Source organism: Chlamydotis macqueenii, chromosome 22 (genome assembly GCF_036417535.1).
Source record: "Chlamydotis macqueenii isolate bChlMac1 chromosome 22, bChlMac1.mat, whole genome shotgun sequence".
Classification (NCBI taxonomy): Eukaryota; Metazoa; Chordata; class Aves; order Otidiformes; family Otididae; genus Chlamydotis; species Chlamydotis macqueenii.
Genome location: NC_141577.1, coordinates 4,798,994 through 4,826,966, shown reverse-complemented (window position 1 = coordinate 4,826,966; position 27,973 = coordinate 4,798,994). Strand labels below are relative to the sequence as shown.

General features: G+C 58.4%; 2 protein-coding genes and 2 long non-coding RNA genes across 8 annotated transcripts; 2 read left to right on the top strand and 2 right to left on the bottom strand.

Moving 5' to 3' along the window:
• Positions 1 to 10: 10 nt before the first annotated feature.
• Positions 11 to 12,143, bottom strand: UBXN11 (UBX domain protein 11). The gene is made up of 12 exons (XM_010128154.2): positions 12,006 to 12,143; positions 11,598 to 11,698; positions 10,776 to 10,830; positions 9,651 to 9,727; positions 9,032 to 9,146; positions 6,849 to 7,066; positions 6,430 to 6,507; positions 4,942 to 5,062; positions 3,710 to 3,795; positions 3,401 to 3,468; positions 2,512 to 2,658; positions 11 to 1,693 (listed from the first exon to the last, which is right to left on the bottom strand). The coding sequence occupies exons 1-12, from the start codon at positions 12,010 to 12,012 to the stop codon at positions 1,513 to 1,515; spliced, it is 1,254 nt and encodes a 417-aa protein (XP_010126456.2). The 5' UTR covers positions 12,013 to 12,143; the 3' UTR covers positions 11 to 1,512.
• On the top strand, positions 3,353 to 4,905 carry LOC147598099 (uncharacterized). Its single transcript, XR_015260914.1, has 3 exons — positions 3,353 to 3,483; positions 4,377 to 4,493; positions 4,727 to 4,905. It is a non-coding gene; the product is annotated as an uncharacterized LOC147598099 (long non-coding RNA).
• A 1,525-nt stretch (positions 12,144 to 13,668) lies between the features above and the next one.
• LOC147598098 (uncharacterized) lies at positions 13,669 to 17,249 on the top strand. Of its 4 annotated transcripts, XR_015260925.1 has the most exons (5): positions 13,669 to 13,890; positions 14,384 to 14,465; positions 14,842 to 14,898; positions 15,101 to 15,332; positions 16,890 to 17,249. It is a non-coding gene; the product is annotated as an uncharacterized LOC147598098 (long non-coding RNA). The 4 variants fall into 4 exon arrangements; XR_015260924.1 differs by lacking the exon at positions 14,384 to 14,465; XR_015260926.1 differs by lacking the exon at positions 14,842 to 14,898.
• A 1,969-nt stretch (positions 17,250 to 19,218) lies between these two features.
• On the bottom strand, positions 19,219 to 27,039 carry CRYBG2 (crystallin beta-gamma domain containing 2). 2 transcript variants are annotated; one of them, XM_086765152.1, is made up of 19 exons: positions 25,036 to 27,039; positions 24,442 to 24,489; positions 24,222 to 24,340; positions 23,846 to 24,002; positions 23,613 to 23,752; positions 23,399 to 23,525; positions 23,073 to 23,108; positions 22,866 to 22,993; positions 22,534 to 22,660; positions 22,094 to 22,236; positions 21,896 to 22,022; positions 21,744 to 21,776; positions 21,519 to 21,631; positions 21,224 to 21,353; positions 20,941 to 21,080; positions 20,642 to 20,765; positions 19,991 to 20,149; positions 19,450 to 19,609; positions 19,219 to 19,307 (listed from the first exon to the last, which is right to left on the bottom strand). In XM_086765152.1, exons 1-19 carry the CDS (start codon positions 27,025 to 27,027, stop codon positions 19,219 to 19,221), a joined length of 4,092 nt encoding a protein of 1,363 aa, XP_086621278.1. In that variant the 5' UTR covers positions 27,028 to 27,039. The 2 variants fall into 2 exon arrangements, with proteins under 2 accessions (XP_086621278.1, XP_086621277.1); XM_086765151.1 differs by having other exon boundaries at positions 24,442 to 24,486; positions 25,036 to 27,027.
• Positions 27,040 to 27,973: the final 934 nt, after the last annotated feature.

Genomic DNA, 27,973 nt, shown 5'->3' with positions numbered 1-27,973 from the left:
TTCTTTTAAATTTGATTTTATTTCGACTACAGGTTGAACATCACCTTACGTAATGATTCAGAGTCATTTCCAGCTCGGAGAAGCTGAGTCAGTTGTACTTGCTGCTGCAGCCTGACACAAAGATCTTAATACCTTAGATCGCTGCTAATCAAAGACTCACGGGACTTGTCTGAATATCCCACAGCGCGATAGTGACAGGTACCTCTCTCCAGCATTCCTCTCCTCTGTGTGGTAAGAATGGCAGCCTGGGGAGGGACAGCTTCAGCCAGAAACAGGAGTGAAAAACACCCCTGCACAAAGATCTGGTCGGTTATAGACCAGGGGATAAAGGGACAGGGAAAAGGCTGCCCTATAGGAGGGTCCCCTGCATTTGTGAAATGTGAAAAAAGGAGGAAACTCTCTTAGAGCTGTGGGGACCGAGTCACTGGTCGCGGGGAGCCTGAGGAAGTGGCTGGCTTGCATGAGTGGCGCTTCCTGTATTTGAGTTGCGCAGGGTCCAGCTCTGGTCGGAGGGGTCCAGGAAGTGCTTTGGGCATCCTGCCCCCTTCCACAGCAGCTGTGCCTTTGAAATCTTAACGGAAGTGGAAGCTGCAACTAAAATGGTTTTACTGGGAGCTTTTAGTGAGGGCTGGGTCTCTGCTAGAAGGGAACCTGCCAGGAGGTGCTGCCTTGCACAAGTGGGAGTGTCATCAGCTGGGAGGTTGTCATGGCTGAAACAGAAAGAATGTGCAGGGGAAAGGGGCCTGCAAAGCGCAGCCCCAGCCCGCGGGAGAGGGAGGAAGATGCTTTACTGAGGGTTCAGCAGAGAAGCAGCGAAGGGATTAAGCTCTTCTCCAATGACATGGTGTCCTGTTGCAGCATCCAGCTCCTGGCTGCAGCCGAGGGAGGGAAGGAGGCTGGCAGCTCGGGGCCCTTGCAGGCGGGCTCGGCGTGGCTGCGAGCCTGGGCCCCGCTGGAGCTGGGGGCTGTCCAAGGGAAGGAGTTGTTCACGTACAGGAAATCCAGTAGCAGGATCTCCTGGCTGAGCCTGGCTCCGTCCCAGCGCTGCAATGGCTGAAGGCCTTTTGGTTTAGCTTTGCCAGGGACCATATGACTGAGCCTGTTTCTCTCCTGGTGTAAGTGCAGTCGAAATCTCTGGGGAGCAGCTGTACGTGGAAAGCAAATTGACTGTGGGTGTTTGTCCCGCTGCTATAGAGCATTCCTGAGCTCGGTACCAGTGTACAGCTGGTGGCTTTCCCTGGGCGGGGATCAGCCTGTGTAACCTTCAGCAGAGGTGAGAAACCAGGCCTCCGGTCTGAGCTGACAGAAGTGCCCCTGTGTTAGGAGCCCACCTGTCTTGGGGAAAAGCTGAAGGGAGAGGCCAAACAGCTGCCTCCAAGCTCTTCTCTCTGTCCCAGGTAACACCGCAATGAAACTAAATCTGGAAAGACAACCCTCTCCTCTATTCACACCCAGGGGAGGTTGTAACAGCTAATCATGCGAGGCAGCTCCTTCCTCTTGCAGAGCTTGGGGTCAGCAGCTCTTGCTAGGAGCTGCTAAGCTCCTGTCCCCTCTTGTTGGGAAGAGTCTCTTTTTCTGCAGCAGCAAGGAGGCATTGGGGATCAGGCCGCATTCCTGCAGGCTCCTGGAGTTGTCCGTGTACACCCTCTGGGGAAAAGTACTGATGATCTCATACGAGTCGGAGTCTCCACCCCTAGAAAAGAACAGCACAGTCTTTCCTACACACAGGATCCCCGAAGGTTTTGCGGAGATGCTTTGGCTGATCCAGCTGCAGTTACGTAAGAGCAGAGGGAGAGACTGTTTCACAAGCACAGGCTGAGCAGAAAAAAGGTCTTCCTGCCCAAACTGCAAATGGCCAGGCACAGAGCGGCCATTCCAGGCTGCACAGCTGCAGCGGGGAAGGAGGCTCTGCCTCCCAACAGCAGTGCGCTCATCGTGGGCTCAGACAAAGGCCAGAGCTACAGCGCGCAACAGGAGTGTCCCCAACTGTCCCCAAAGGGATGCGTGAGCCCTTGGGCAGCATTAAATGTGTTGGGATATAGAGCTGGCTGAGGAAAGAGCAGTGTTTGTCCAGCAACGGATCCATCAGCCACGCTGAAGGCAGCAGCTCGGCTTCCAGGCTGCACCAACACCTTGAGAATGTTGGCGACAATCAGGTGAGTGCTGCTGAGCAGCTGGGAGGAGGCAAGGGCAGTGATGGACCTGGGTCAGATGGCAATTTTGAGAGGACAAGAGAGTTTCTCTCTGCTGCCATGTCAGCTTTTTGGGTACGAAACGCTCTGAGCCAAGCGTGACCCTGGCAGTACTGCCCAGAGAGCATCTCTGGTGTTGGGAGAAGCCCAAGCAGTGCAGGGTGCCCAGCAGCTCCAGGGGCCAGGACTGTGATGCCCAGCCCTGCTCAGCTCGGCTGATCTGTCTGAAGCACAGCTCCAGGGCCTTCAGCAGCAGCTGAGAAACGTTCCTTGGGGCTCTACTGAGCTGAGTGAAGAGGGAAGGAAGTCCCAGGCCTACCTGGCACGAGCGAGGTGTTGGCGCAGGTCCCCTATGGTCTCTGTGAACAGCATCTTTACAATGTACGTCTGCTCCCCGCTCTCGGATTTGATGCGGAGAGTGCAGACATCAGGGGCAGAAGCTTCAGCCTCTTCAGCTCTCTTCACCCTGGAGATTAAAAAAACCTCATCTGCTGGTGACAGAGACTGTGCTCTGCTCAACGGGCAGAGCCTCTGGGCTGCCAGGGTGATTGGAATGAGGAAGAGGTGTTTCACATTTGGGAATGTCCTTGAGATGAACGAGGGGCTGGTCTGACTGCGGGTGAGCAGACTGACCCACTGGCCAAACGGCTGCTTTGCTTTACCTGCTTAAAGGTGCTTTGGAAAGAGGGTTGCTGACCTTTTTTAGCTTTTTCATTTTAGATCAGGGCTGTCTGGTAAGTATTTTGCCCTACTTTTTTGATTAAAAATAATCTGCTTGTTTCTTTTTTCATTAGCTATTTGGGTCTTGTCTTGCCAGAAGACTGAGTGGAAAAGTGCTGTTAATGTGACCTCCCAGTTGGGATCGGTTTCCTGGAGGAGATTCTCCCATTCACCATGACCACAAACAGCTGCTTAGGTGGTTTCAAACTTAGGCCTTGGCTTGCTGTCGGGAGAAGTATTTTGCAGCAATAAGTACTATTTTGAACAACTTGTTTTTGTTAGAGACATAAAAGATTCACCATGAAAAATTCAGAAGTCTTCCCAAAAAACCAAACTTGGCTTTTTTTTCTAATTATTTCTAGGGTATAAGAGAAAAGGAGCAAATCCATTTACTTCCTCAACTGAAACCCTTGAAATAAACCCTCAGTGATGAAATAGGAGGAAGATGAGAGCCTGACAGGGCAGGGATGGAGGGGCTGTGCCTGTACCTCTCCAGGGCAGACAGCCTGGGTGTCTCCACCAGGATCTCTTTGCTGCTCCGCGCCCCATCAGAGCCCTGAAACCAAACCAGGTGAGTGTCACCACTGCCTGCTCTGCACAGAGAGCAACCAGGGCTGGGAAAGCCCAGGAGCGGGTGCCAAAGTGCAGGGTGTGCTCTGGTGGAGCCTCGCTGGGAGGTTACGCAGAGCTGAGAGGGGCCTAAGGAGGGAGGGGGTGCTGGTGCTGTGCAGGGCGCTGAGCTCAGGGAATTGCTGCTGGCCACCTCCTGTGGGTGCTTTGGGGGGGTCCACTCGTACCTGCTGCGCTGCTCTGGCTGAGCATCGGACGCCCATCGCTTCTCCGTGTTTTGAGGACTTACACGGCTCCAAGGAGACTTTGGCACCTGCCAGAGCAGAGGGGAGATGAGTCCATGTGTGTGACCTTTTTAACAAACGATTTTCCCCAAAATAGACCGATTTGGTGAAATGAGAGAGCACAACAGCCGACAGGGAGAGCTCTAACCTCCCCTAGCTAGGCCGAGACTGGTTCTCGGTCTCCCCCGTTGAACCTTGTCCCACTTTCTGGCCCACTAAATGATTGTCAGCATCAACAGTGAGCAACTGTGCAGCCTGTTCAGCACACAGCCGGGAGGCACAACAGGTAGTGAACAGGAAAAACTGAAACCATGAAATATTTTACAGACTTGGAAAATTTTTCATCTTCTGAGGATGTATTTATAGGTCTCCATTCCTTTTTTTTTTTGTGGTGTCACTGGGCAATATTTTTTTTTTTTTTCCCCCTCCACTACTTGGGTAAAAGAAACATTTAGCACAACTTCTGTTTGTGAATGGCCTTGAGATGAATGAGCAAGTAGTAGGTTTTCTGGCTGCTGGGCAATGCGCGTGTTCGGGTTAGTGATGCATGCACAAACCCACTATTCTCTGTCTATATGGCTGACTGCATCTGACTCTCCAACCCTGACAGGTATTGCTTACACAGACTGCTAGAGTCTAGAAGCAAAATGAGGAATCTGTGGCCTGGCCTTATGTCTCTTGTTCTCTTATGAAAGTCTGAAGAGGAATCAGCTCGTATTTGACACAGGTAAGACTGGTTTGGCTTGAGGATGTCCACCTTTACAGAATGAACTTGTAGGAGAACCAAGGGTGGTTTGCAAGCTACTCCCCCCAGAGCTGCATGGTTTCCTCGGCATCCTTCGATGCTGATAAGGGTGACACTAGAAGGAGCTTGGTCTTTCAGAAAGGCGCAGGGCAGATATGTTTTTGGAAAAGTGCTGATCTTCTGATCTTTTATTGCTTGTAATGTCTCTTCTTTAGGATGATTTAATGATGACTGGACACCACGTGTGCTGCCTGCCTCCCAGCTCCTGAAGCAACACTGGGGCTACAGGCTCAGGGCTCTGACCCAGCAGTGTTGCTCTCTTCAATTACACCCTACACATTCCCCTCCTACCAGCTGGACTGCCCCAGTAAGGTTTCGATTCTCCTCTTCAGGAGTTAGCTGCATTTTTAAGGCAGGTTTAAGAATTTACCTGGGATCTCGGTGGTTGCCTGCACCTCACTTGATTTTGAATGGCCAGCCACTTGGCCGTAGCCAGGAAAACTCCCTGGAAGGTCTCTCTCCTGAAATACCACGTCCCTTCTGTCAGTGACCTGTTGAATTAAAGCCAACTGCCATAAGCAAATCTGACTGTGGCATAAGCTTGTTCTCACTGCATCAGAGCACAATAAACCACAGCAATGACCACTGAGACTTGTAAACCCCAAATGAAACAGAGAGAGCTGCTCCAGCTATCCAAACTCAATTAAATGCATTTTCAGCTCCTATAGGCTCTCTAACAAAGCAAATCCCTGGCATGGCAGGGAAGCTGCTCATCCATCTCAACAGGTACTGGGCAGCTATTCCTTTCCAAGAGTTGTAAAAAATGTGCTTGGACCTCTCCTCTGTGTCTGCTTCCACACTCGAAAATGCTCTCTAGGTGGAAAGTGATGTGAAAGCAGCAGGCTGGGGGTGGAGAGGGATTTGCCTGTAAGAAGCTGCCATGGGGACTGTCAGATGGCTCTAACAAATCGAGGAAGGCAGAGTGCTATCTCAAGGCTCCCAGCAGTGGGGAAAGCTGTATAAATAGGGGGCAGTCTTTCTGTCTGGGTTCCGCTTATGTTCTGGCTCTCTAACTCAGATGCATGCGCTCTGTGTCCGTACTTACTCAGACTACTGTACTGTCCTGTGGCTTCCAGATGTGGCCAGCTATGCATGGATTATAGGGAACTGCAGTTCCAAGAGCCTTGCACAATCCTCCTTCTTCCATCAGACTTCCCAACTACCACGCCTACCAGCTCACTCTGGCTGGCTGAGCTCATACGTGCCCGTGCAGTTGTGCCCTGCTTTCTTTGTGGCAGTGGGTAGGTGCACCCCTCTGTGTCTGCTTATTTTTCAGATGCACTTGAAGACCTAGATTAGAGTCCTCTGAGGCTCTCTGCCTGAAAATGTGGCCTTGGCTTTTTGCCATTTCTGAGAACTCAAAAAGCGGGGCCCAAAAGAACCTCAGGTGGCCAAATCCATTTAAACTGTGGCACAGTAAACTCTCCCGACATCCTCCTTGAGAGATTGATCTGTTCAATCTGGTTTTAAAGGCTTTTCTAAGGGAACTCTTTGAGAACCTTTTTCTGCTTTTTCTTACACAGCTCTTCAGAGGCTGCACGTACTACTTCTCTTCTACAAAGCCTGTTATGCTCTTAGAAGTCTTGTTCCAAGCTAAGATTCACTGAGGCAGAGAAACCGTTCAGTCCTAATGCCGAAACGCTCGCTCACTTCCTGTAACGGCTCTAACAGGTGTGCTCCCAGATATGCTTTCCCTGAGACACACATGTGCATAATTAAGCTGTGTTCAGAAACCTCAAACTTCATTTGCTGTGGGGAGCATCCAGCAGATCGGTGAAGGAAACTTGAACAACTTTCTTGGGAAGCAAGAAAGCAATTTCTTCCCAAAAGCTGATGAATAGGGTTTTGCCCTGCTTACCTGCAAAGGGACGCCATCTGGGTAGCGCGTCTGCAACTCTGAAGGGAAATAGCCATCCATAATATCCTGCAGGCATTGCTGGAACAAAATGAGAGCTCACCGTCATACCTCAGGCTTTCCATTTATCTCAAGACTGAAACATTCCTTCTGGGCTGCTCCTATTTGTGGTGTTATTGCCACGCAGAAAAGTCTGCATAAAAGACCCAGAATCTCCATCTCTAAAAATTACTGCTCAAAGACAAACTGGTCTGTAAAGGCACCGTGGGAACACAGGTGAGAAGCTGGAGGTCTCAGTAGCTGCTTCTTTCTAGGACTGAGATGAGCTCACAAGCCCTATTCCTGTCCATTCCCTTTCCTGAGACTTAGTGAAGGATAGCAGGATGGCTCTAAGTCCAATTCCTCTACAGCCCTTTCTGTACCTGAGCGGATGGGTCCTCGTAGGGCCGAAAGGGTCCGTTGAACATGACAATCCCATTTTGGTACAGCGTGAGAGGGAGGGGTTCTGGCTGTCTCAGCCGAGCACCCCCAGGCGTGTGCTCGATTTGAGAAATGCCTTCTCCAGCCAGCACATTCAAATCCTTCACATTTTCCAAGATTAAATCAAAATCAACCTGGTGTTTGGAAACAACTGCTTCACCTGTGGCAGAGGGATCAGAGTTAGAGGGGGAAGGGGATGCCAACTAAGCAGCTTTCACCTGTGTGTGAATTGGAGTTGTGTTTGAGTCCTAATATTTTTGGGCTGTCTGTGCTGCCTCTTCATGCTTTGCCTTTCGCACTTTTTCAAAGCGTGGTGCAACACCGCTGCTGTAGTGCAGCTCTGCCAAGTTTACATGGGTGTGTGCAAAACCGCAAGGGCAGGGCAGCAGCGAAACAGCCCTCTTGCTACACAAGCTACTATAATTCCAGAGCCAGCTACAGATGCAGCCAGCTCCTTGTCTTTGGTTGTCATTTCAGAAATGTTGTGTTGTCCCTTCATGTGGTGCTGTTGCACAGAGTGAGGAACTTTAGTTGGATTAAATTGGATAAATGGATCAGGGCAGACTTGCTGAAAAAATGCCGGTGTAAACACAGGCAGCTGCCTGCTCCTTGCCACCGGCAGGTTGTTCTCTCTTGCTGGGACACTGCTGAGGGTGTTTATCTAGGTGCTTGAGGAGGGTGGTAGGGTGAAGCAGTAAAAGAGTCATGATGGGACAGAAGAATGAAATCAGAAGGGGAAATGAAAGAAGAGACATAGGCAGAGGTAAAGCCTTTGTTATTGCCCTGGTTTCGGCTGGAATAGAGTTAATTTTTGTCCTAGTAGCTGGTACAGTGCTATGTTTTGGACTTAGTATGAGAATAATGCTGATAACACACTGATCATGGAACAGTTTGGTGTTTTAGTTGTTGCTAAGTAGTGCGTAAGTCAAGAACTAGTCAGCTTCTTATGCCCTGCCAGCGAGAAGGCTGGAGGTGCACAGGAAGCTGGGAGGGGGCACAGCCAGGAGAGCTGACCCAAACTGGCGGAAGGGATGTTCCATACCACAGGACATCATGCTCAGCAATAAAACTGGGGGAGCCGGCTGGGGGGTGGATCGCTGCTCGGGGTCAGGCTGGGCATCGGTCAGCAGGTGGTGAGTGATTGCACTGTGCATCACTCATTTTGTGCTGGTGGTGTTATGGTGTTATTATTTTCTCTTTCTTTGCTGTCCTATTACACTGTCTTTATCTGAACCCACAAGTTTTCCCTTTTTTTTTTTTTTTTTTTTTTAATTCTTTTCCCCATCTCATCAGGGGCAGAGGGAAGAGTGAGTAGCCAGTTGTGTGGTTCTTAGTAGCCAGCTGAGTTTAGCCGTGACAGGTATTTTCTCTTCTGCTTTTTTTACAATTTGACAAAGGAGGGCGGGGGAAATATCCCTTTAAAAGGGTAAATGAGCTGAAAGCAATGCAAATTATTTCTACTGCTTCTCCCGTCTTCTCCCCTCCTGCATCTAAGGGACGGAAGGATTAGCTAATATTTGCATAGTGGTTAGGAAGCAGCGTTGGCTGTACAGCCCAAGTATTCTTCCCCCCGCCACCTCTGTTACCACTTCCTGAGAAGCCATTGCCAAATGTGCTTGGACCCCGTACAGCACAATCAGGTCCCAATCAAACCACTCACGTGGGAGTTGGGAGGAAAGGCAAACAATGCTCTGACGGAGCCAGACTGTAGGGGTAAGTTGCTACAGCTACTATATACACAAAGCATCTCCTTCCATTTTCCACCTATCTTATGTCAATGTTATTAGAGCAATCGAGCTTCAAACGTGTAGGGGATGTGAACTCTTCAGGAAGCAGCTGCTGCGAGAGTATCCTTCCAAATGGCTGAGCCATCGGGTTCTCTCCTCTTCCCCTAGACGGGGCTTACAAAACACAGGTATATTAAACACCAATATTCTGCCTGGCTTAGCTCCTTGTCTCTGTCCCTGAGACGGACTGATGTGAAGACCTCAGCACAGGATCACAAATTCTGAAGACCCAAATTCTGGGTCTTTGAGGCTTATCTACTCTGGGCAGTATCATACCTTCTCTAAGCAGGCAGCAGGAGCTAGGATAGCTGCCTCAGCAAAGAGTGCTGCTGCTTTACCTGGCTTCCAGAGGCTCCTTGCTGGCAGCTCTTCTTTGTCTTGGAGCAATTCTAAATCTTCCAGCTGTTCATGTCTCTCTCCAACCCAAATCAGACCATAGTCATTTAGAAACCGCTGTGAGAGGAAAGTATAAGTCAGCTTTGTAGAGCAGAGCTTCAGAAAAGTAGAAATGGAAGCCTGAGAACAGTCAGCTCTGACCGTGAGAAGCAGAAGGGGAGGTGAAACTGCAGGTTTGTCTTGGGCCTCTTTGGCCCTGGCAGACAGACAAACTCACTGGCGGGGTAGTAGCAGCTCCATGAGTAGTAGGCAAGAAGGAGAATTAAAGTATCTGTAGTGATACAGGGTAATCTCCCAAGACAGTAGCAGCTGCAGAGAATATTCCTGCAGTCCTAGAAATCAAATTGAAGAGGCTTGCAGGAGGCACAAAAGTTTGTGTATTTAAAAAAACCTCCTACTGCCCTGTAGCTCACATCCAACCTGTTCTTTCTTTGCAGAAGAGTGAGGTGAAGAATTGTGATGATCGAAGTGGCAGCTTGAAAAAGCCCAAGCAGCCTAAGACTGCAACAATCTCAAACCAAAGGTGCAGATGGCGTAGGGCAAGTGAAGCAGGTGTCTCACCTCCATCTCCCAGACCTGGATCTGCAGCTGAAGGCACCTAATTTCCAGTTCCTCTGCTGTCGATGAGTCAGGAGCATCTGAAAGGGAAGACTTGTTTTTTCTGTGTACAGCCTTAAAGAAGAGCTATAGATAACCCGCGTCACACAGCACAGATGCCCCAGCCGTACCTTCCTGTCCTGTAAGTGAACCCAAGCCCGTACGCACAGGAGCTAAACATGAGCTCTGCATGCTGGTCCCTGACAATTCAACCTGAAGCAGTTCGATAAAGATGCTGACAGACTAAAAGATAGTTGTGAACGATACTGGTGAAGTTCTGTGCTGTGGGAAGCTGATGTGAGTGGTGCTGTTTGCAATTATACAAAGAGAATTGCTTGGCTTACTCAGTCTTAAGGGACCTACTGGAAAAATGAGCAGGTGTCCACTGAAGCTGGATCCAGAAACCTAGGCTGAATGTCTACAACAATGCATGATGAGGAACAAAACACAGGTTTGCGGTTTCACAGCCATATTCTTGTTCTCTGCTCAGGAAATGGAGAACTTACCACAGCTTTGTGTTAACAAGGTAGTTCAGCCATTGTAGGAAACGTGTCTGGGCTCAGCTGGAGAGCTGCTGGATTCCAAGGAACTGAATGCAAGGAAAGACCTTCAGTGACTCACTCAAAGCTGGGTTCAATTTAGAGTTAGGCTGCCTTACAGGACAAGTGAGCCAGGACCTGTAATACTGTTCAAGATTCCAAGTAGATCTTTGGTTTCACTTAGCTGTAAGCAGCTCTATTTTTCCAGCCGGTTTGAACTCTGCGGTATTTGCCGTTCTTTTTTTCTGACCATCCTCAGGTATCTGTGCGGTTGGTCTGTGCTCATGGAAACTTAGTAACCCAGAGAAAATAGGGCAGGAAATAATGTTTTGCACTGCAGCAGAAAAGCCGAGTAAGAGATGAAAGTATAAAGTGCGGATCTGCTTTGGCAAACAGTACCACATGTGTGTAACTGATACCGCTCACTGAAGAGGCGCTCGGGCTTTTAAGGCAAGGATGGCTCAGAGGGGAGGTCTCCGAGCCTGCTCTGGTGCCGTACCAGCAGCTCTGTACCACAGGAGCAAGGTGCCAAGGGTAGAACAATTTTTACCTTCTCCTTTCTGAAGAGTCCTCATCTTCTCTTCAAGTTCAGCAATCCTCCGATCCTTCAGGACCAGAACAAATAACGAACGTGTTTAGTTCCTTGGCCTTCAGGACCCTGAGGCACAGTTTGCTTAATTAGTCCTGGCTGGCTGAGTCAGCGGTGCACATACTCTCACCCCACTCGGAGTCAGGCAAAATAAGGGTCAGAAAGGCTGTATCACCTCACAGACACCTTAATTAGACTCAAATAAGGGGTGAGGTATCAATACACGGCTCCAGGAATAGGTGAGGAACACACTGACCTATCTCCCCCTCCTCCATCTGCACAAGAGCTGTTGGCAAACACACAGACTCCTGCCCCCGTGCTTTCTGCTCAGGCACAGCTCACGCTCTGACCTGCACTAAGTGGCTGATCTGGAAATGAAACCAGCATCTCTGCAGCCACCTCTTAGAAAGGAGAAGAAAAAAAAAAAAAGGGGGGTATTTATTCTAAGCTGCAGTAGTGCAAAGAGGTCTGCTCCAGAATGACTCTGCTGTATGAGCAGCTGCTGTTTCAGAAAGCAAAAGGAAGAACGGAAAAGTCTGAAGCCAAACAGCTAATGATATCGGTGACAGGGTGCTGAGAGTCTTTAAGAAGTCACAGCAGGGGCTGTCCCACCTCAAGGACTGCTACAATTCCTCTCGCAAAGGCTCGTTTGTGTAACTAGCAGAGCAGGCTACAGATTAACTTGTTTTAGCCCAAACTAGGCCTGAGCAGGTGTAATGCTACTGTGCCTTCAACTGTCAAAGCAGGGCACAGAACCGTTTTGGTAAGGGGCAGGATTCTTACCTTCAGTTGGATTTCTTGTGCTTGTTTTTCTACTTTTTGTTCCAACAGAGTGATTTTTTGCATCATGGAGGACATGAGATCCGTGTCAGCGTGAGCTGCGCCTGAAAGCACAAATACAACCTGTTACCTCTCTGAAATGGCAATCGGTATCGGAGGCGTATCTGTGCCTAGGGGACCCCACTTAGGAATTCCCGTTCTGCCATGGCGGGTGGGACAAGGGTACCCTTTGGGGGTACTGGGTAGAAACCCCTTGGCTCCTGAGTGGTAGGGAGACAGCTGTCACCAATAGCACGCTGCGTATGGGAAGGGGACCACAGGAATTAGCCCTGGCCTCAGGTATTGAGTCCACTAGACTGTTACTGAGCAACTGTGGTGGCCCAGAATCCCCTCGTCATTGAAGGACTTTACCCTGCATATTCTTTTTCTGCGTTGTCCCCCTTGAGCAGGAGGGGAGAGTGCCTTGCACTGGATTCTTTGTCCTAGGAGACGGGCTGTCTTCTGTGAAGCGGCACGAAGAGCATGAAAGAAAGAAAACTGGTCAGCATTTTGGAAGCAACTTCTCCAAAAGCAGGTAAAGAAATACCAGGGTTAGGCGGAGGGAAAGGGAGGGCAGGAGAAAGCAGGGTGGCCCGGTCCAGTCGCTTCCATGAGCACTCTCACTAAGGAGTGTTTGTGGGCGCTCGTTATGAGACAGGACCCAAGGAACGGTGCAATCTCAGCAGCTGGGAAGAGTGAACACAAAATGGAGCTAGCAGAAAAAAAGCCAAAATACTCATAAAGGGCATCCCGCGCTGCACAGGAAAGCAGAAAGTGGGAATATTGAGCTACTCTAACAAAAAGTACGATACTTTGGGATTAACAGAAGCAGCAAACTTCACTGGGAGTGGAAAGGGAGTTTTTACTTTAAGGTCTAGTAGGAAAGATGTGACCTAAAATGGAACTGTAAAAACAGATGAAGCTCTGAGGTGCTCTAGGGCTTGCTGAGGATGCGGAAACCTTTTGTTACTTATCTGATTGTGGACACATACAGGAGAGAAAGAGCTACAGTCACTGCAAAACATGCAGGATGGTAAGAATAGCCTTAGCAGTGGAAGCAATGAGCCTGGGACAGCTCTGCCCTTTTAGTAAAAATAAGAGAGGATAATATGTAAAAATAAAGCATAAGTTCATTAGGATTTGCTTGATGGGCAAATTAAAAAAAAAATTAACTGTGCAAAAAAAGCCTGAACAGTATGTTTTTCTCATCAGCCCGTCTTCCCGGTCCATACATCCTTGTTTTCTGGGCAGAGTGGGGTGTTCATACACCCCGAACTTGCAGGAACAGTTAAAATCCTTGACCTGCCATCTGTGGGAGCTGCCTGAGAGCAGAGGCAGTGAAACTCGGCTGAGTGAGGCGCAGCAGTGCCTGCTGCGTCAGGGCGGGAGCGGGTGAAAGAGCTGAGGCTTGCCATGCCACTGCAGCTGCAGAAAGCAACTCTTCTCTGCCTGAAACAGGAAACGCAAGCGTGATACGAACCTGTGCAAGGCCTGACTGCTCGCTGCTCCTGGTACCTGCTGGGGACCGATGCCGGCCAGGAGGCAGCAGATAAGAAATTGTGGGGGAGTTTTATTCGAGCTGGTGTTTCTGAGCCTGTCACTGTCATGTGCAGCCCCGTGGGTCCCCAGAAGGCCGGTAGCGATCAGGTTTTTTTTTTTTGAGGGATCGTTGGTAAAAAGGGGCTTAAAATAACAGGGGTAACCGGGTGCCGCCTGGGGGTGCCTGTGGGCCCCGAGGGGGGGCCGTCGTGGGTGGCAGCGCTGGGGGCACCTCGGGGCGGACCCTCACGGTGCGTGTGGGGGCTCCCAAACCGGGGGGGGGGGGGGGAGTCCCAAACCACGAGGGTCCCCCCGCTCCCCTCCCACTGCGGGAGCAGCACTCACCCCGCCGCCGCCATCGTGTTTACCGGTGGTTGCTACGGCGACGCAGGGCCGCTGCGATTGGCTGAGCCGCGGTCACGTGGCGGGCGAGGCGGCCCGAGTACTACACCTCCCGGCATGCACCGCTGCGACGCCCGCCGGGACCCGCGCTGCGGGCGATCCGGTCTCCCGGCCCGCGGCGGGGCCGTCGCGGCCTGCGCTGCCGGTTGCTCCCCAGACCGGTGCCTGCAGGCGGGAGGCGCCGGGGCAAGGCCTCTCCGTTTGTCCCTAAAGGAGGGGAGGCCCAGGCTGCCGGCTGCCTCCGTTCTGCGCGGCTGCCAGCCAGGCCGAACCTCTCCCTGCCTGTTCTCTGCCCTGCACGCCTGCCCACAAATTGGTGGGTTTGTTTTTTGGTTTGTTGTTTGTTTTTTTTTTTTTAATTTGGCTGCCTTTCATTTCAGAGCGCTTCAAACGTTTCCCGGTGCTGGGGCGGGACCTGGTGCAGGAGCGTGGCGTGCTACCACGCTTCCTTTCCTCAGCTGCCCGTAGCTTCAGCTCGCAGGCACAGCGTGTGGCGCAGCGCGGCCTGAGCCGTCTCCCCGTTTCCTCGCCTGCCTCTGGCCTCCCTGTGTTCCAGCAGCGCTTTCCCTCACCCGCACGCGTATTTAGCCTCGCTGACGCTCTGGTCTCCACCCAGCGCGTGCCGCCATCCCTTTCCCTGCGCGTCCCCCGCCGTGCTGCTCCGCTCTCTGGAGAGCTCGGCCTCGCCAGCTGGACGTGAGCGGGACGGGCCGATTTTTAGCATGGGTGTTGGCTGTCCCCAAGAGACTTTAATTTTGACTCTTCTATGAAGTGCAACAATAAAGTAAATTCAGTGAAATTTGCTGCAGAAAAGCCTTCAGTTCTGGGCGGAGGCTAGTGATGGGTTTGCTGCGCTGGGATGCGCTTCACCAACACAAAACCAGACAACAGGTGCGTTTCACACCCATGCTCAGTGCGTTTCAGTAGCTTTATTTATTTCAAATAACCAGAAAATAACCAGATCCCTTTTGTTTCCTACTGCTGCAGCTGAGATCATGAGGGAGCTCAGAGATCTGCTGTGAGGAGACAGATGTCGCGGGGCTGGAAGGAAGCATTTCCCTGATCCGTTACCTGGATCTGGGTACCCCAGGCTTGTAACTGAAATTCAGAGGGGCAGCTTAGACTCAGCTTTTGCCTCGCGTTGCGGGGAAGGAGGTTTGTTACACGGCGCAACACAGAGCCCTTGCAGAAACGTTGGCTGTGATTTGCAAACCTTCCCAGTGAACCAGGGAGAGTTTAACCCGTAACCGCTGTTAATCCTTCACAGGTGGACAGGAGCCCCTGGGGAGAAGCAGAGCTTGGCCTGGGGGATTTCACACTCCAGGTGGCATTTTGTGATGTGGGAAAAGGCCGGGCGAGGGGCTCGCTGCCTTGGCTGGAGACGGTGGCCAGGGCGTCCCGCTCGGAGCCGGGCTGTGCCGGGGAACAGGGGGAGCAGGAGCCGCTTTCGTGCTAGGCGTTGGAGAGGCGAGGCTGAAAGGGCTGGAAATTCCCCGTGCCCCTGTCTTTCACTTTCTCCCTTGCAGAATCATCAGCAGATGCGTCTTCCTGAAATCGCCCTGGGTGCAAACAGCCCTTTGAGGTGGCGGGGCTGGTGCAGGGAAGGAAGGTGTGATTGGTGAGACAGGGCCACCGCCGTGCTTAAAGCTGTGAGCAGATGAGGAAGTGTCCCAGCACGCCGTGCGCCAAGCTCTGACCATGCAGCCCCTCCAGCATGCCCACCTGCTCCTCCTGCTCGCCCTGCTCGTCCTCTGCACGGTAAGAGAAACCCCATGGCGCAGGGCACAGCGAAGGCCGCAGGGTCCTGCCAGCTCTGTCCCATGGGTGGGACGGCAGTCGGGGGGCTGTAGGGTTCAAACTGGCGGGAGAATTTGTGCTGAACTGTAGCTGGAAACCTGAGCATTTCACTTTCTATTTGACTTTAACCTTGGCTTTCTTACCAGGGGCTTTGCACTGTGGTCTGTAAGGTCGAAAAACATCCATATGTTGCTTTTTTAAAGCATTTTTTTTTTTACTGAAGCGCGTGACTTATATCCATAACCTTCGTGCTTAGCTCTCCACCCCGTCCTGCAGCCTCTCCTTTGCATGCTGGCCCCAGCCCGTGCCTGCTGTGGGGATGCTGGGGACGCTGGAGATGCTGGGCACGGCCGTGGGGACGCTGGGTGGGCACACAGCTGTGTGGTTTCCTCTCCTCTCTCCCCTCTGGAGGTCATTTTCCTTCCTGCCACAGAGGCGTGGTTGGAGCGCTGCGCTGGTGTGTGTCGGCTCTCTCCTGGGTGGGGACCTGTTTTGTGGGAGGGAGAAATGCGCCGGTGCTTTTGGGGAGGGCGATGCTAATTTGGAGCAGCTCTCCGGATGATTTTATTTTTTGGTTAACAGGGTCAGATTTCTCTGTGCTTGTTTTGCTCACAAACTTCACAGAGCTGCTGCCAGCTCCACGGGGTCCGTTTCCCTCTTGGGAGCCTCACGGTGCAAGAGAGCCTGCGAGGGGGCAGAGCTGGGCCTTGGGGCCTCACCCTGCCCCTGTCCCGGCTCCGGAGGACCCGAGGAGCGGCGGCGAGGGAAATGATGGAGGGAAATGGTGTCCCTTTTCCAGCAGCCCAGGGCAGAGCTTGTCGCTGCAGTCACCGTTCAGAGGCGTTAACGCACAGCCGCTCACACTAGGAGTCCCAGAGAGAGTTGTCCTGCCCAGCCAGGGCAGGAGGGGTTCATGCAAACACCTGAATTTGGAAAGAGCTTTAGAGAGGGAAGGAAACTGCCCCGAAATCACCACCCCGCCTGTGTTACATCTCACACTGACTGCAGCCTCCCTGCTTGCGACAGCCCCGAGGGCCGGGGATACCCCCTCCTCCTTCCCCTCGCTTCCCGCACGGGTGTTTCCCAGCTCTGCTCCTGCACCCCACATTCTCTGCCACAGGGCCGGGGGGGCCACCACGTCCCCAGCCGCTTCCTCACAGCGGCCTGAGGGGCAGAGACCGCCCCCTGCTTCTGCTTCCCCCGCCTCCCCTGCAAATTGGAAATTCCAAAATCCCCCGGGTGAAACAAGGCCATGATGCGAGGGAACGCTCGCGTCGCTCCCTGCGTTGGGAAAACTCAAATGGTTTTCTGTGTGATTTTTGGTTTTGTTCTGAAATGGTGATTTCTGTGTGCGGCGTGAAGGAGAATCGGCTGCGGGGGAGGCAGCTGTGTGTTCCCCATTGGAAGGGGCAAGGTGGGCGCTGGGCTGGCTGAGGGTTCTTGGCGTGGTTTCCACCCTGCGCCGCTGTCCGCTCCGGTTTGGAGCGATGCTTGACGCTCTCTCGTTTTCTTTTCCAGCCCTTTGGCCAGGTGGGCAAGGCGGAGCAGGTCCCGGCCAACCTCTCCAGCACTCCCGGCCTCCCCGTAAGCAACCTCAGCCCCCTCTGTGGCAGCCCACCCATCCTCTCCATCGCCCTGGCGCTGGCTCTGGCTTTCTTCCTGCGGCTGCGTTGACCCGGACGGGGCCAAAACCGCACCTCGTTCTTCCTCGACCCCCACCAAAAAGCCACCGCTCCCAGGATGGCGTCCCCTGCCCCGCCGGCGCACGGAGGACCAGCCAGCGCTACGCCATCGCCCCCACCCCCCTGCCCCTGGGTGTTCCTCATCCCTCCGGCCTGCAAAACAAGGGCTCTTGAGAAATAAAAGCGTTGGTGTCGAGGCCTCTGCTGCATCTCCGCCGTGGGGCTGGGTCGGCAACGGGGCCACAGCACCGGCCTTGAACTCTGGGTGCTGCAAGGGGGTGGGGGGGGCTGCGTGGGGCCAGGCCTGACCCCCGCCGGTGCCCTGTCCCCGCCGGACCTTTGCGGGGCTGAGAAGCAACCGCGGCCCCGCTGCCGGCGCCTGGTGCCCACCTGCGTCCCACAGCGCCCCCTGCCGGCCCGGCGGACCACCCTCATCACCGCCCTCACCCCTACGGTGAGTCCTGACCAATCCCAGGGCGGGGGCTTGTGCTCCCCACCAATCCCACGCTGCCAAGCTCCCCGCTGTTAGCCAATCCCGGCCTGGCTGGGGGTATATAAGGGTGAGTGAGGGGTGCGGGAGATTTTAGTCAGGCGCGGCCGTGGGGGTGGAGGTGTCGCGGCCTGGGGTTTTTGCTGCTCAAGCAAAGGCGATTTCCCCCCTCGGTGATGTCCCTACCTACCCATCGGGGCTGAGTGTGTGCGTTTCGATGTCCCTCCCTGGCTTCCAGGCGCCTCAGTGGTGCTGCAGGCCCAGCCCAGGCTCCCTGGTGGTCTCCTCCGTGCTCCCACCAGCGTTTCTTCAGAGGCCAAGGTTGCGGTGCTCACCCTGGCGCTCAGCGACTGGCTCTGCAGGCCTGGCGTTGCCCTTTCCGAGCAGCCCTGGCTGGCACCGCTGCCCGCAGGCAGCGGTTTTGGTTCTGGCCGGTGAGAGGCTGCCTGGCAGGGGAGCACGTCGGAGCTGGGCGTCCCCGTGCTCCGCTCTGCCGTCCTGCGCTTACGCGTCCTCCTGGCAGGACAGGTCCTGGGACAACCGGGGACGTGTTTCAGCATAAAGGTGGACATTTGATGACGGCTGCTGCCGAAAGCTGGAGCAGTCACCGACCGGCTGGATATGCCTGATGTAAGGACCTTGGTGCAACCAAATCTGCTGAGGAAGCCTCCTGGGAAGGTGCTGAGCTGTCTGTTGCCGCCAGAGCAGCCCGGTTTTGCTGCAGGGATGAGAAGTGATTGCTGCCCAAACGCAGTGACTCTTCCCCAAACTGGGCTCAACCTGCTCAGCAAACCAGGCCCTTGCCAGCAGCCGTCTGCTCTTCCCCAGCAGCAAGGACAGAAGCGCCTGATGTCTCTGTGTGTGGATTTGTCACCCCACGTCCCTCCTGGCTCTGAGTCACGTCCCCGGGAGCTCTGCGCTCAGGTGGAGGAGACCTCTGTCCTGGGGACCTCCGAGATGAGTGACCTGAGCCACGCCGCGGCTCTGCAGCATGGACGCCAAACGCTGCTGAAGCAGAGCTCGCCCTGGGGTGGTACGACCGGGACACCCCCACCCTGCGCCCGCAGCACGAGCAGGCTGGGCTCCCCTCTGAGCTGGCGCTGCTGGGGTCCGGCAGCCCCCCGTGCTCGGGGGGGGGGCGCACAGCTTCTCAAAACCCAGGACCCCGGAGCTGCTTGCAGCCCGTGGACATGAGAGGGCACTGAGCGCACATCCTAGGAACAGGATTGGGCCCCTGGGAGGGTGGGGAGCAAGGTGCTGGGGTGAGGGGTAGCTCCCCAGCGTGGGGGCTGCCAGGCTGTGACCAGGACAAGGACAAGGACACCAGCCACCCAGGCAGAGCTGGCCCAGGCCGGGCGGGCTGTATCTTACACACGTACATAAATACAGTTTGGAGGGGGAAGTTCAGAGGGGAAGCTGGGGGCAGCGGGCTCTGCCGCTCTCCGGAGGGTCCCACGCCGGTTGTGTCCGTGGGGTCCTTCGTGAGCCACCAACGGGGCTCCCCGGGAGGGAGACGGGGTGCTTCTCCCCTCGTGATGGAGGCGATTGTGGGCATCCTTCACACCAGCAGCAGGGGCTGAGGGGTGTTTGGGGTGCGGCGTGCATGGGGTAGGAGTCACGGTGTCCCTGTCCTGCCCCGTGGCACTTCTGGGCGTGAGGGCTGCACGCCACCCCCTCATAGCACCTCTGTGTCCCAGATCTGCGTGGGTCGTTCCTCAGCCGCGTCCCAAACGATGGCGTGGTCCCGGTCATAGGATCGGCCACCTGCGGAGTGAGGGGAGGGTCTGAGGAGAGCAGACTGCGCTCCTGATGGCGGTGAAGGGGTGAGTGCCCTATCTCGTGGCCAAACGCCTCGGTTTTGGGGGTCCCTGGGAAAGCAGCCCCTGTGCCGGCGCCGAGGCCTCACCCTTAATATCAAGAACCATGTCCTCGAACATCTGGCTGCGGATCCGTCCCTGAGAATCGACGCTCCAGGTCTGACGCGGCATCCGGGTCTCGGACCACAGCACGGCCTTCGCGCCCTTCCCAGCTGGCCCGATGACCTGCAGGCTCATAGTGGGGGCCACCTGCAAGGAGCGGCGGTGGCCGGGTCAGCCCGCGCCTCTCCATCACCTCCACTCGGAGCAAAGGCTTGGAGCTCAGAGGGGTCTCCCCGTAAACGCCGCTGCTTCTCGGGGGGGGAGGTGGAAAACCTCTCAGTGAGAGGTGGGGGCAATTAGGGTGATGAAAACCTCTCGGGGGAGGCAGAGATGCCTTCACCTCTCCAGGGGAGACTTGGGAAGGAGCGAATCAATGAATCTTTTGGGACGAGGCCGAGGATAGATGCTGGGAAGGGCTGTTATTAGCCCTAGAAGATGGCTCTGGGGTGGGGAGTGCTGCAGCAGGAGTCCTGCCAGGGGCTCCCCTCGTCCCCTCCGCGGCGCTGGCTGTCGCATGCGCGCCCTGACCTGGTTTTTGATCAGCCCGTCCTCATAGTACCAGACCGAGCTGCTCTGCTCGCTCAGGCTGGAGACCACCACCCGCCCCGCTTTCATGTCCTCCACGTCGTCGGGGACCAAGAGGTAGAGCTCCAGCTCCCTGCTCCTGATGCGGAAGTAGATCCGTCTCTGGAAAGAGAGGAAACCTTTTTGGCACCGAAAAGCCCTGCTGCCTGCGCCTCCGGCCCCACGCGTTGTGTCTGGCCGGAGGGTCCTCCCCGTCCCCCCGGGAGGTCCCTGCCTCTCCCAGGGTGACGGCCGTGGCCCTGGCCCGTCTCTCGTAGCCGGCACGGGCACGGCTCTCCCCGCCGCGGTGTTTTGCAAGGTGCCTGCCCACGGGGAGCGTTTCGCCACCACAGCGGCCACTCCCAGGGCGGGGGACAGGGATCTGGGGGTGACGGTGCTGGGCTGGTGGCACCGTTCACGGGCCAGAGCTGCCAGCAGCGCGCTGCTCTCTCCAGGCCGTGCCCCGCTGCTTCCCCCACCTCACCCGGAGCCGCTGCCACGTCTTCCTCCCGGCTGTCGGGACTGGCAGCTCTTTAGCTCCATGTGAGCTGCCTGCCTCGGGGTTTTGGGTTCACCCCCTCGCGTGCCAGCACCCCGTCCCGTCCCAGCACTCACTTGGCGGATGGGGTAGAGGGATCCCACGTGCTGGAGCCCGCTGTACGTCAGCCAGTTGGTGATTTCGGTGCAGTCCAGCAGCCACTGGCGCCCGCGGAAGTCACCGTGTTCGCATAGCACCCAGCTGTGGGGACGGGACGGGATGGGATGGGATGGGATGGGATGGGATGGGATGGGATGGGATGGGATGCGATGGGATGCGATGGGACCGGATGGGATGGGATGGGACCGGATGGGATGGGATGGGATGGGATGGGACCGGATGGGATGGGAGGAGAGCAGGGCTGGGGCTCACTTACATCCCGCCTTTGACGCGCACCGACAGCACGTGGTTGTTGAAACCCTCTGCCTGGAGACTCCGCACTTCGCTGTTCAGCTCGATCTCCTTCCCCTCAAAACACTCCAGCCCGTGCAGGAAGATGGAGGGCTCTGAGAAAAACTGCGGGACGGAGGAGGAGACCAGGCGTGAGGGGGAGGAGCGAGCACCCATGGGTGCAGAAGGGCTCCAGGGCTGAAGAGCCGGCACCGGGGGTACCCACGGGAGGGGAAAATGGGGGTTCCTGGGGGATTTTGCCCGCTCACCACCGGGACCTTCTTCAAGGAGCGGATGGCGGTGGAGGAGAGGCAGCCCATGGCGCTGAGCGTGGGGTACTCGCCCTCGGACAGCACGTGCTGCTCCCCCGCGAAGGCCTGCCCGTCGAACAGGATCCAGCTGGCGGGGATGACGTGGCCGTCATGGTGGGCATCCATCCCTCCTGTGGCCCCCCAGCACCCCCCGTCCCAGGGAGCCCCCACAGATGCCTGCAGGGCTGCCAGCTGGGGTGATGTCCCTGTTCCCGTCCGCAGCCGGGGACAGAGAGGCCCCCGGACGCCCTACCTGCCCCCGCGGACTCTGCAGGAGCGTGGGACGAAGGCGCTGGGCAGGGCGGCCTGGTCCTCCTCGAAGGCGACGTGGTCCCCTGAGAAGTCGGGCTCTGAGAAGAGCAGGATCTGGGAAGGGGGAGCGGAGGGGCTCAGCGAGGTGGGGGAGCATCACCACCATCCCACAAGGGACCGTGTCCCCCAGGGGGGCACATCCCCCTCCCCATCCATTGCCCCTGACCTTGGAGACGAAATGGAGGTTGTGTTCTCCGACCTGGAAGCAGACAGAGCGGGGCTGGTTGGCATCTTGCGCAGTCCCGGTCCCCACCGGCCCCGTGCACGGTGGCACCGGGGGGTCCCGCGGCACAGGACGGGGGTGTCGGGTGCTCTCACCTGCAGGATGGGCTGTGCTGAGGCGATGCGGCAGTCCGTGGCACCCCAGTCTTCGCAGTTGCGGTACACCCCTTTCTCCAGGATGTACTGCTCGCCCGAGAAGTTGGTGCCCTCGTAGGCCACCCACCTGCCATGAAAACGTACGCGCTCAGCTCCTCACCTCATCCGTCCCCTCCTCGCCCCCGTCCCCGCACTCACACGCCGCTCAGCACGTGGATGGACTGGGTGACGGGGCCGTAGCCGGCCAGCTTCGTGTCCGGGAGCGCCTCGCTCAGCTCCACGCTCGGGCCCTCCTCGAAGTCCATGGCCTCGAACAGGACCAGCGCCGGGTCGGAGAAGTCCTGTGGGGAGAAGGAGCCCCCCGCCCGAGCCCCTCGGTCTGTCAGGGGAAGGGACTGCCGGCCGGGAGCTCTCCACACACGCGGCCGGGGTCCTGCCTGGCCTCAGGGACCCCAGGGAGGGTGGGAGCCACTCTGGGCACCTAGACCTGTGCGTGTGCTGAGTTTGGGGGAGCTCAGGCCGTGCCCAGCTGCCTGAGGCAGGCAGGGAAGGCTCCCTTTGGGGGATGAGGATGGGACTGGAGGCAGGGGGCTGGCTCCGGGTCCATCCCCAAGCGATGCCACCGCCCCTGCCCTCACCGTCCGTATCAGCCGTAAGGACACCAGCTGCTTGCTGTAGCCGCCCCACTGCCTCCAGTCGTGGTACTGCCCTTCCTCCAGCAGGTACTGGTGGCCGCGGAAGCCCTCCTTCTCGTAGCCGACCCAGCTGTGGCACAAGCAGACGCAGGCAGTGAGGTCTCCGCAGGATTTCCACGTGCCGGGATGTGGGGACAACCATCCACGCAGCTCCAGCGCCGCCCTCTCCTCCGAGCCATCCCACAGCCCCGGGTGGCTCCTCCGAGCCCTTTCCCGGGGTGACCGTCACCTTCCCAGCCCGCTCCAGCTGGGATCGCCCACCCAACGCCGCTCACCAGCCACCCAGGACATGCAGGGAGCCCACGGTGGCCAGCGCCGGCCCGGGCAAGCGCTTCAGGTCGTAGACATCTCTGCTGATGGTGAAGCTGCGGCCCTGGAACCCCGCGGCCTCGTAGATCAACACCTGGGGATGCGGCGGGGTGAGCGCGGTCCCACGGCCGGCCCGGCCCCGTGGCCTCCCCGCGCGCTGGCCCGGTGCTCACCTGCGGCTCGCCAGGTCTCTCCACGACTGGGCAGCCCTGGAAGGAGAGGGAGCCCCAGTGAGGCTGCGGTGGCAGGAGGGGACGGCGTGGGGACACCCAATTCCCCCCTTTAAAGCTTGAGCTGGTTTTTGGGACATTTTCATTTGAGAACAAGCTTGTTTTATTGCTTTCCTTCACCACTAAGCCACGGGAGCGCTTCTCAGAGCCACATTCGGCAAATTTCCACACCGAACCCTCGCTGACGTGAACCAGGAACCGCTGGGAGATGCCCAGGGCTGGTACGGCCCCGGCACCCCAGTAACCGCGCTCCCGCTACCACCACTCACCAGCCTGATGGGGTGCATGGAGCAGATGGATGGGTCCTTTGCTCCCCAAGCCTTTAAATTGGGGTACCCCCCCGGCTCCAAAACGTAGGGGTCATCGTCGAAGAAGGGCTTGGAGTAAACCAGCCACCTGGGGAAGAGGAGGGGAGCATCACGCCCCGCTCCAGCCCGTGCTGGAGCCCACGCAGTGCCCACCCGGCCCCGTGGTCCCACTCACAAGCCCGAGTGGACGACGATGGAGGCGGCGGTGAGCGGCTGGCCCAGCGTGCGGGTGTCTTCGGCCGAGTCGGTGAACTTCAGCTGGGCGCCTTCGCTGTTCTCCTCCGCAAACAGGCTGATGGCGGGGGTGCGGTAATCCTGGCGGGGGGGGCAGAGCGGCGTTACGGGGACCCGGAACCCTCTGCTTGGTGAGGAGGGAGCGGGAGGCTCGGGGGGGTTCCCTGCGCTCACCCGCACCACCCTCTTGAAGGAGCCGATGCGGAAGGGCCGGCTGGCGCGGGGCTGCCCACTCTGCCCGTACGCCGTCCAGGGGTTGTCGATCTCCACGTCCCCCTCGGCCAGCACGCACTTGCGCCCGTGGAACTGCGGCTTCTCGTACATCACCCACCTGGGAGCAGGGTGGGAGCAAGGGGAGGGGAAAAAACCAATCCTGCTTTTACCCGCAGCTGTGGGTGGGGATGTCCTGCCGCCACCGCGATGCTGGATCGTGGTAATTAGTGCTGGCGGGACGGTCGCTGCGGGACCCCGGGCTGGGACCCGGCACAGGGAGCGCGGGAGCCCCGGCCAAGCCCTCGCTCTGTGTCCCGGCCGTTCTGCTGTGCCCTACCCGCCTCGGATGACGCGGATGGAGATGGTGTGCGAGAGCTCCCAGGACGTGGCGTCGGGGACGTCGCCCCAGATCTCCCGTTTCTGGCCCGCGAAGCCAGCCTCGGAGAAGAGGATGATCTGGGAGGAGGTGACACAGCGGAGAGGTGCTACCGCACCGCACCGCACCGCGCCATGCCCCGGCTGGCCGGCCCAGCCTGGCCCCGCCGCGCTCCCTGTACCTTGCCGGGTCTCATGTTGATCTTCTCGACACCCTCCTTGTCCTCCTGCTGCAAACAAGGAAGGGGACGGGCGCGTGAGGGGCGCAGAGGGCCGTCGGCCGCACCAGCCATCTCTCCGCGGCCCGAGGAAGCCACAGCCTCGCGTCTGGCGTCTGCCGATCCCTCCCACTGCCCCAAGCAGCCACACCTCGAGCATTCCTGCACGGCCGTACATCGGCCTCCCCGCTCACCCCGGGACCCTCCTGTCATCCACGGTGGCCCCCTTCCATCACTTGACCTGGTACCCTTCCGTCACCCGCCCCGGGACCCTCCTGCCACCCAGGACGGTGCCCTCCCATCACCCATCCCGGCACCGCTCCATCACCCACGCTGATATCGTCCATCACCCGCCCTGGTACCCTCCTGTCACCCTCCCCAGTACCCTCCCATCACACCGGGGGCTTTCACCCGACGGCTCCTCCAATGGGAAGCACAAACCACACGCTGGGAACAGGGGACGATGCTCCAGGGTTCGGACCCCCCCCGCCTCCCCAGGGGGACCCCTCCCGCTGCGTGCCCAGGAGGACAGTGTCTCTCGCTGCAGGATTCACTCACCGGGACGTCGGCGAGGCGCAGGGCCGTGGTGCTCTCTGGCTCTTCGGTGACAGGAGAGATGGAGCCCGGACTCGGGGCTTCTGGCAAGGCCATCTCGGGGCCGGGGTGGTCATCGGGGCCCAGCCCGTTGTGGTCCCCGGGGGTGGGTGAGCCCGTGTCCCCACCGTCCCTGCCGGGCAGCTTGAGCGGGGTGACGCTGGGGGTGACGAAGCGGCTGTAGAGCACGCTGTTGTCCAGGCGCGAGTAGGGCTTCCCCTCATCGGCTGCGGCCGTCCGGTGCTCCAAGAAGTGGGAGAGCAGCGCCACGCCCTTGAGGACGTTCCCTCGGAAGAGCACACTGCGCTCGGCCAAGCTCCCGGCCACCGGCTTGGCCTTTTCCTCCGCTCCCGCCTGGCTCGGCGTCCCCAGGAGCGAGCTCCCCTCTGCCCGGCCATCGCCGGCCACGCTGTCCCCGGGCACCCCATGGTGGGACCCCACCCGCGCCCGCTCCTCGGGGCTCAGGTAGGGGTTCTCGATCTCCTCCTCGGGGGTCTCCTCCCGCCGCCCCGGCGGGCCCCGCACCAGCAGCTCGTGCAGGGCCTCGGGCAGGGAGATGGGGGCCCGGGGGGCCACGCGGTCCTCGTGGATGGGGGGTAGAGCGGCGCAGCGACTCAGCGACGACGGCCGGGGCTGGCGCGGGGCCTTGGGTGCCTTCCGCATCTCCGAGGGCTCCATGTTACGTAGCGTGTCCACAAAGATCTCCATGTCCACCAGCAGCTCGGGGTCTTCCTCAGTCGCATCCGCGGGGCTCTCGGCCGGGGAGTCAGGGGCTGGGGGCTCGGCAGGGGGCTCTGAGCTGCTCTTGGGCTCTTGGGCCATGCCCTGCGGTTCCTCCGTCATCTCGCCTCCCTCCAGCTCAGGCTCAGCCTCTGGAGATGCTGGTGCTTCGGCTGAAGGCTCTGGACCGTTGCTCACCTCCGAGGAGGGGTCTTTGGGGCTGCCACTGGCTCCCGAGGGGCTGTCTGTCCTCGGCGGCGTGGCTGGAGTGGTGCCGTCCCCGTCTGCCGCGCTTCCCTCTCCCGTGCCGGCCGGATCAGCCTGGCCGCTGGCGTCCTCCGAGGGACACTGCGGGGAGCTGGTTATACTGGTTTGTGGGTCCCCAGGCCCGTCGCCGTCTCTTGGGGTTGCGTTCACCAGCGCGGCTTCGGCTTGCGGTGAGCGTTTCTCCCCGGGGGATCCCTCGGCCGGGAGCCCAGCCGCCTCTGCGGTGCGCGGCGAGCTCTGCCCGCCTGCTGCGGCCCCTGCAGAGCCACTGCCATCCTGCCCGCCGCTCTCCCGCTGCGCTGGGGCCATCGTGGCGGCGGCAGCGTCGTCCATCCCGTTTCGGGCTTCCCTTCCCTCCGCCAGCCCCGGCTCGGGCCCGGCTGCGTCTCTGCCCGTCCGTAGCACGGTGACGTGCCGGGCCCTGGGCAGGGCAGGGGCGCAGCCGGGCCCGGCCGCGCATGGGGCGCCGGCACCCGCGGCGGGGCGACAGGCGGGTCGGGTGGGGAGGAGGGTGCCGTGCACGTAGCTCTCCCTGTGCACGGGCGTCTCACGGGGGGCATCCGCGGGCGGGGGGACGCCATCGCCGCCAGCCCCCGCCTTCCCCCTCTCGTCCTGCCGCCGGGGCTTCTGCGCGGGGGAATACACCTGCGAGAAGATGGGGCTGTGCGCGGCAAAGTCCTTGAGGAGGTTGACGGAGGCCGAGCGTTCCCGGTGCGTCAGGGTGGCGGGGCCGGACGTCGTCTTCTCCACGATCTCCCTCTCCCAGGCTTGCAGCAGGAGGGAGACGCGGGAGGGACTCCCCTCCCGGCCCCGCGCGCTGCCCGTGCTCTCCAGCCGCCGCGACACCAGCGAGACCTTCTGGAAGCGGGACCTGCCCTCGGGCCCCGGAGCGCCCGTCGCCTGCTTCATGCTCAGCTCCGCGCTGGAGACGAAGCCCCTGGCCTTGGCGTGCCGGAAAGGCGAATCCATGCCGGGGGGCCGGGGAGCGGGGGCTGCCGCGGCCCCGTCACACCCCACGCTGGCGGAGCTGTGGGGAGAGAAGGAGACTGAGCAGAAACCACCTCGCGAGGAGCAGCCCTGGACCCTGAGCCAGACCCTAAACCCCTTGGTGATCCTGCGGGACGTTTTGGGGGGGTCCCATGAGCGCAGGAGGCGGCCTTGGGGCTCTCTGCAGTTTTTGGGGCGCTCACATCACCCATCCCAGCACGTGCAGGACGTGGTGGGCCTCTGCCCGCCCGCGCCACCGCTCCTGCATCCGGCACGGATGGCGGGGAGCGTTGCCGCGTCGCCAAGGCGGGTTCGGCAGAGCCTGGCGGGCCGGCGCGGCACAGTTGAGCATGCTGTGCTGTGCCGTGCCGTGCCGTGCCCCGAGCTGCGGGATGAGTCAAGCGGGCGGCGGGGCCGCGCCGAGTCAGCAAACGCAGCAAACAAACAAGGCCAAAAAGCAACAGGGAAGCTGCTCCACGGGGGAAAAGGGGCTGGCGGGGACTGGGGCCGCAGCCGTGGGGTTCACGGGAGGAGGTGGGCACCTGAGCAGCATCTTCCCTTCACCCTTCCCCTTGCTGCTGGGCGGAGGTGGGATGCGGCCGTCAACCCCTGCATCCTGTCACCACGAGAAAACGAACCGCACAAACCACCCCGACCCGGGCGGGTACCGGCACCCGGCCCCTGCGCCCGCAGTGCGGCCAGCGTGGGCGTCACCGCGGGGCAGGGGGACGGGGACACCCGTGCCACTCGTCCCGTGGAGGGGATGCTGGCGGAGGCGTCGCTGTGTCCCTGCCCCGGGAGGGTTTTATTGCCGGGTTTGGGCTTGGGAAGCTGCTGACGCAGCAGGTGCCGGGGAGGGAGCCGGAAGCGCGGCGGCATCTCCCAGTTAAGAGCCGTTGGGTGTCAGCGCCCGGTTGCGGGACGGGGC

Coding starts and splice junctions, on each gene's coding strand:
- UBXN11 (XM_010128154.2), bottom strand. Junction 10,831..11,597: donor CACAAGAAATCCAACTGAAG/GTAAGAATCCTG, acceptor CTGGTCCTGAAG/GATCGGAGGATTGCTGAACT. Junction 7,067..9,031: donor AAGGAGCCTCTGGAAGCCAG/GTAAAGCAGCAG, acceptor CCTCTGCCACAG/GTGAAGCAGTTGTTTCCAAA.
- CRYBG2 (XM_086765152.1), bottom strand. CDS start 27,027: ATGGATTCGCCTTTCCGGCACGCCAAGGCCAGGGGCTTCGTCTCCAGC. Junction 24,003..24,221: donor ATCCGCGTCATCCGAGGCGG/GTAGGGCACAGC, acceptor CCCTGCTCCCAG/GTGGGTGATGTACGAGAAGC. Junction 23,753..23,845: donor CCTTCAAGAGGGTGGTGCGG/GTGAGCGCAGGG, acceptor CCCCCCCGCCAG/GATTACCGCACCCCCGCCAT.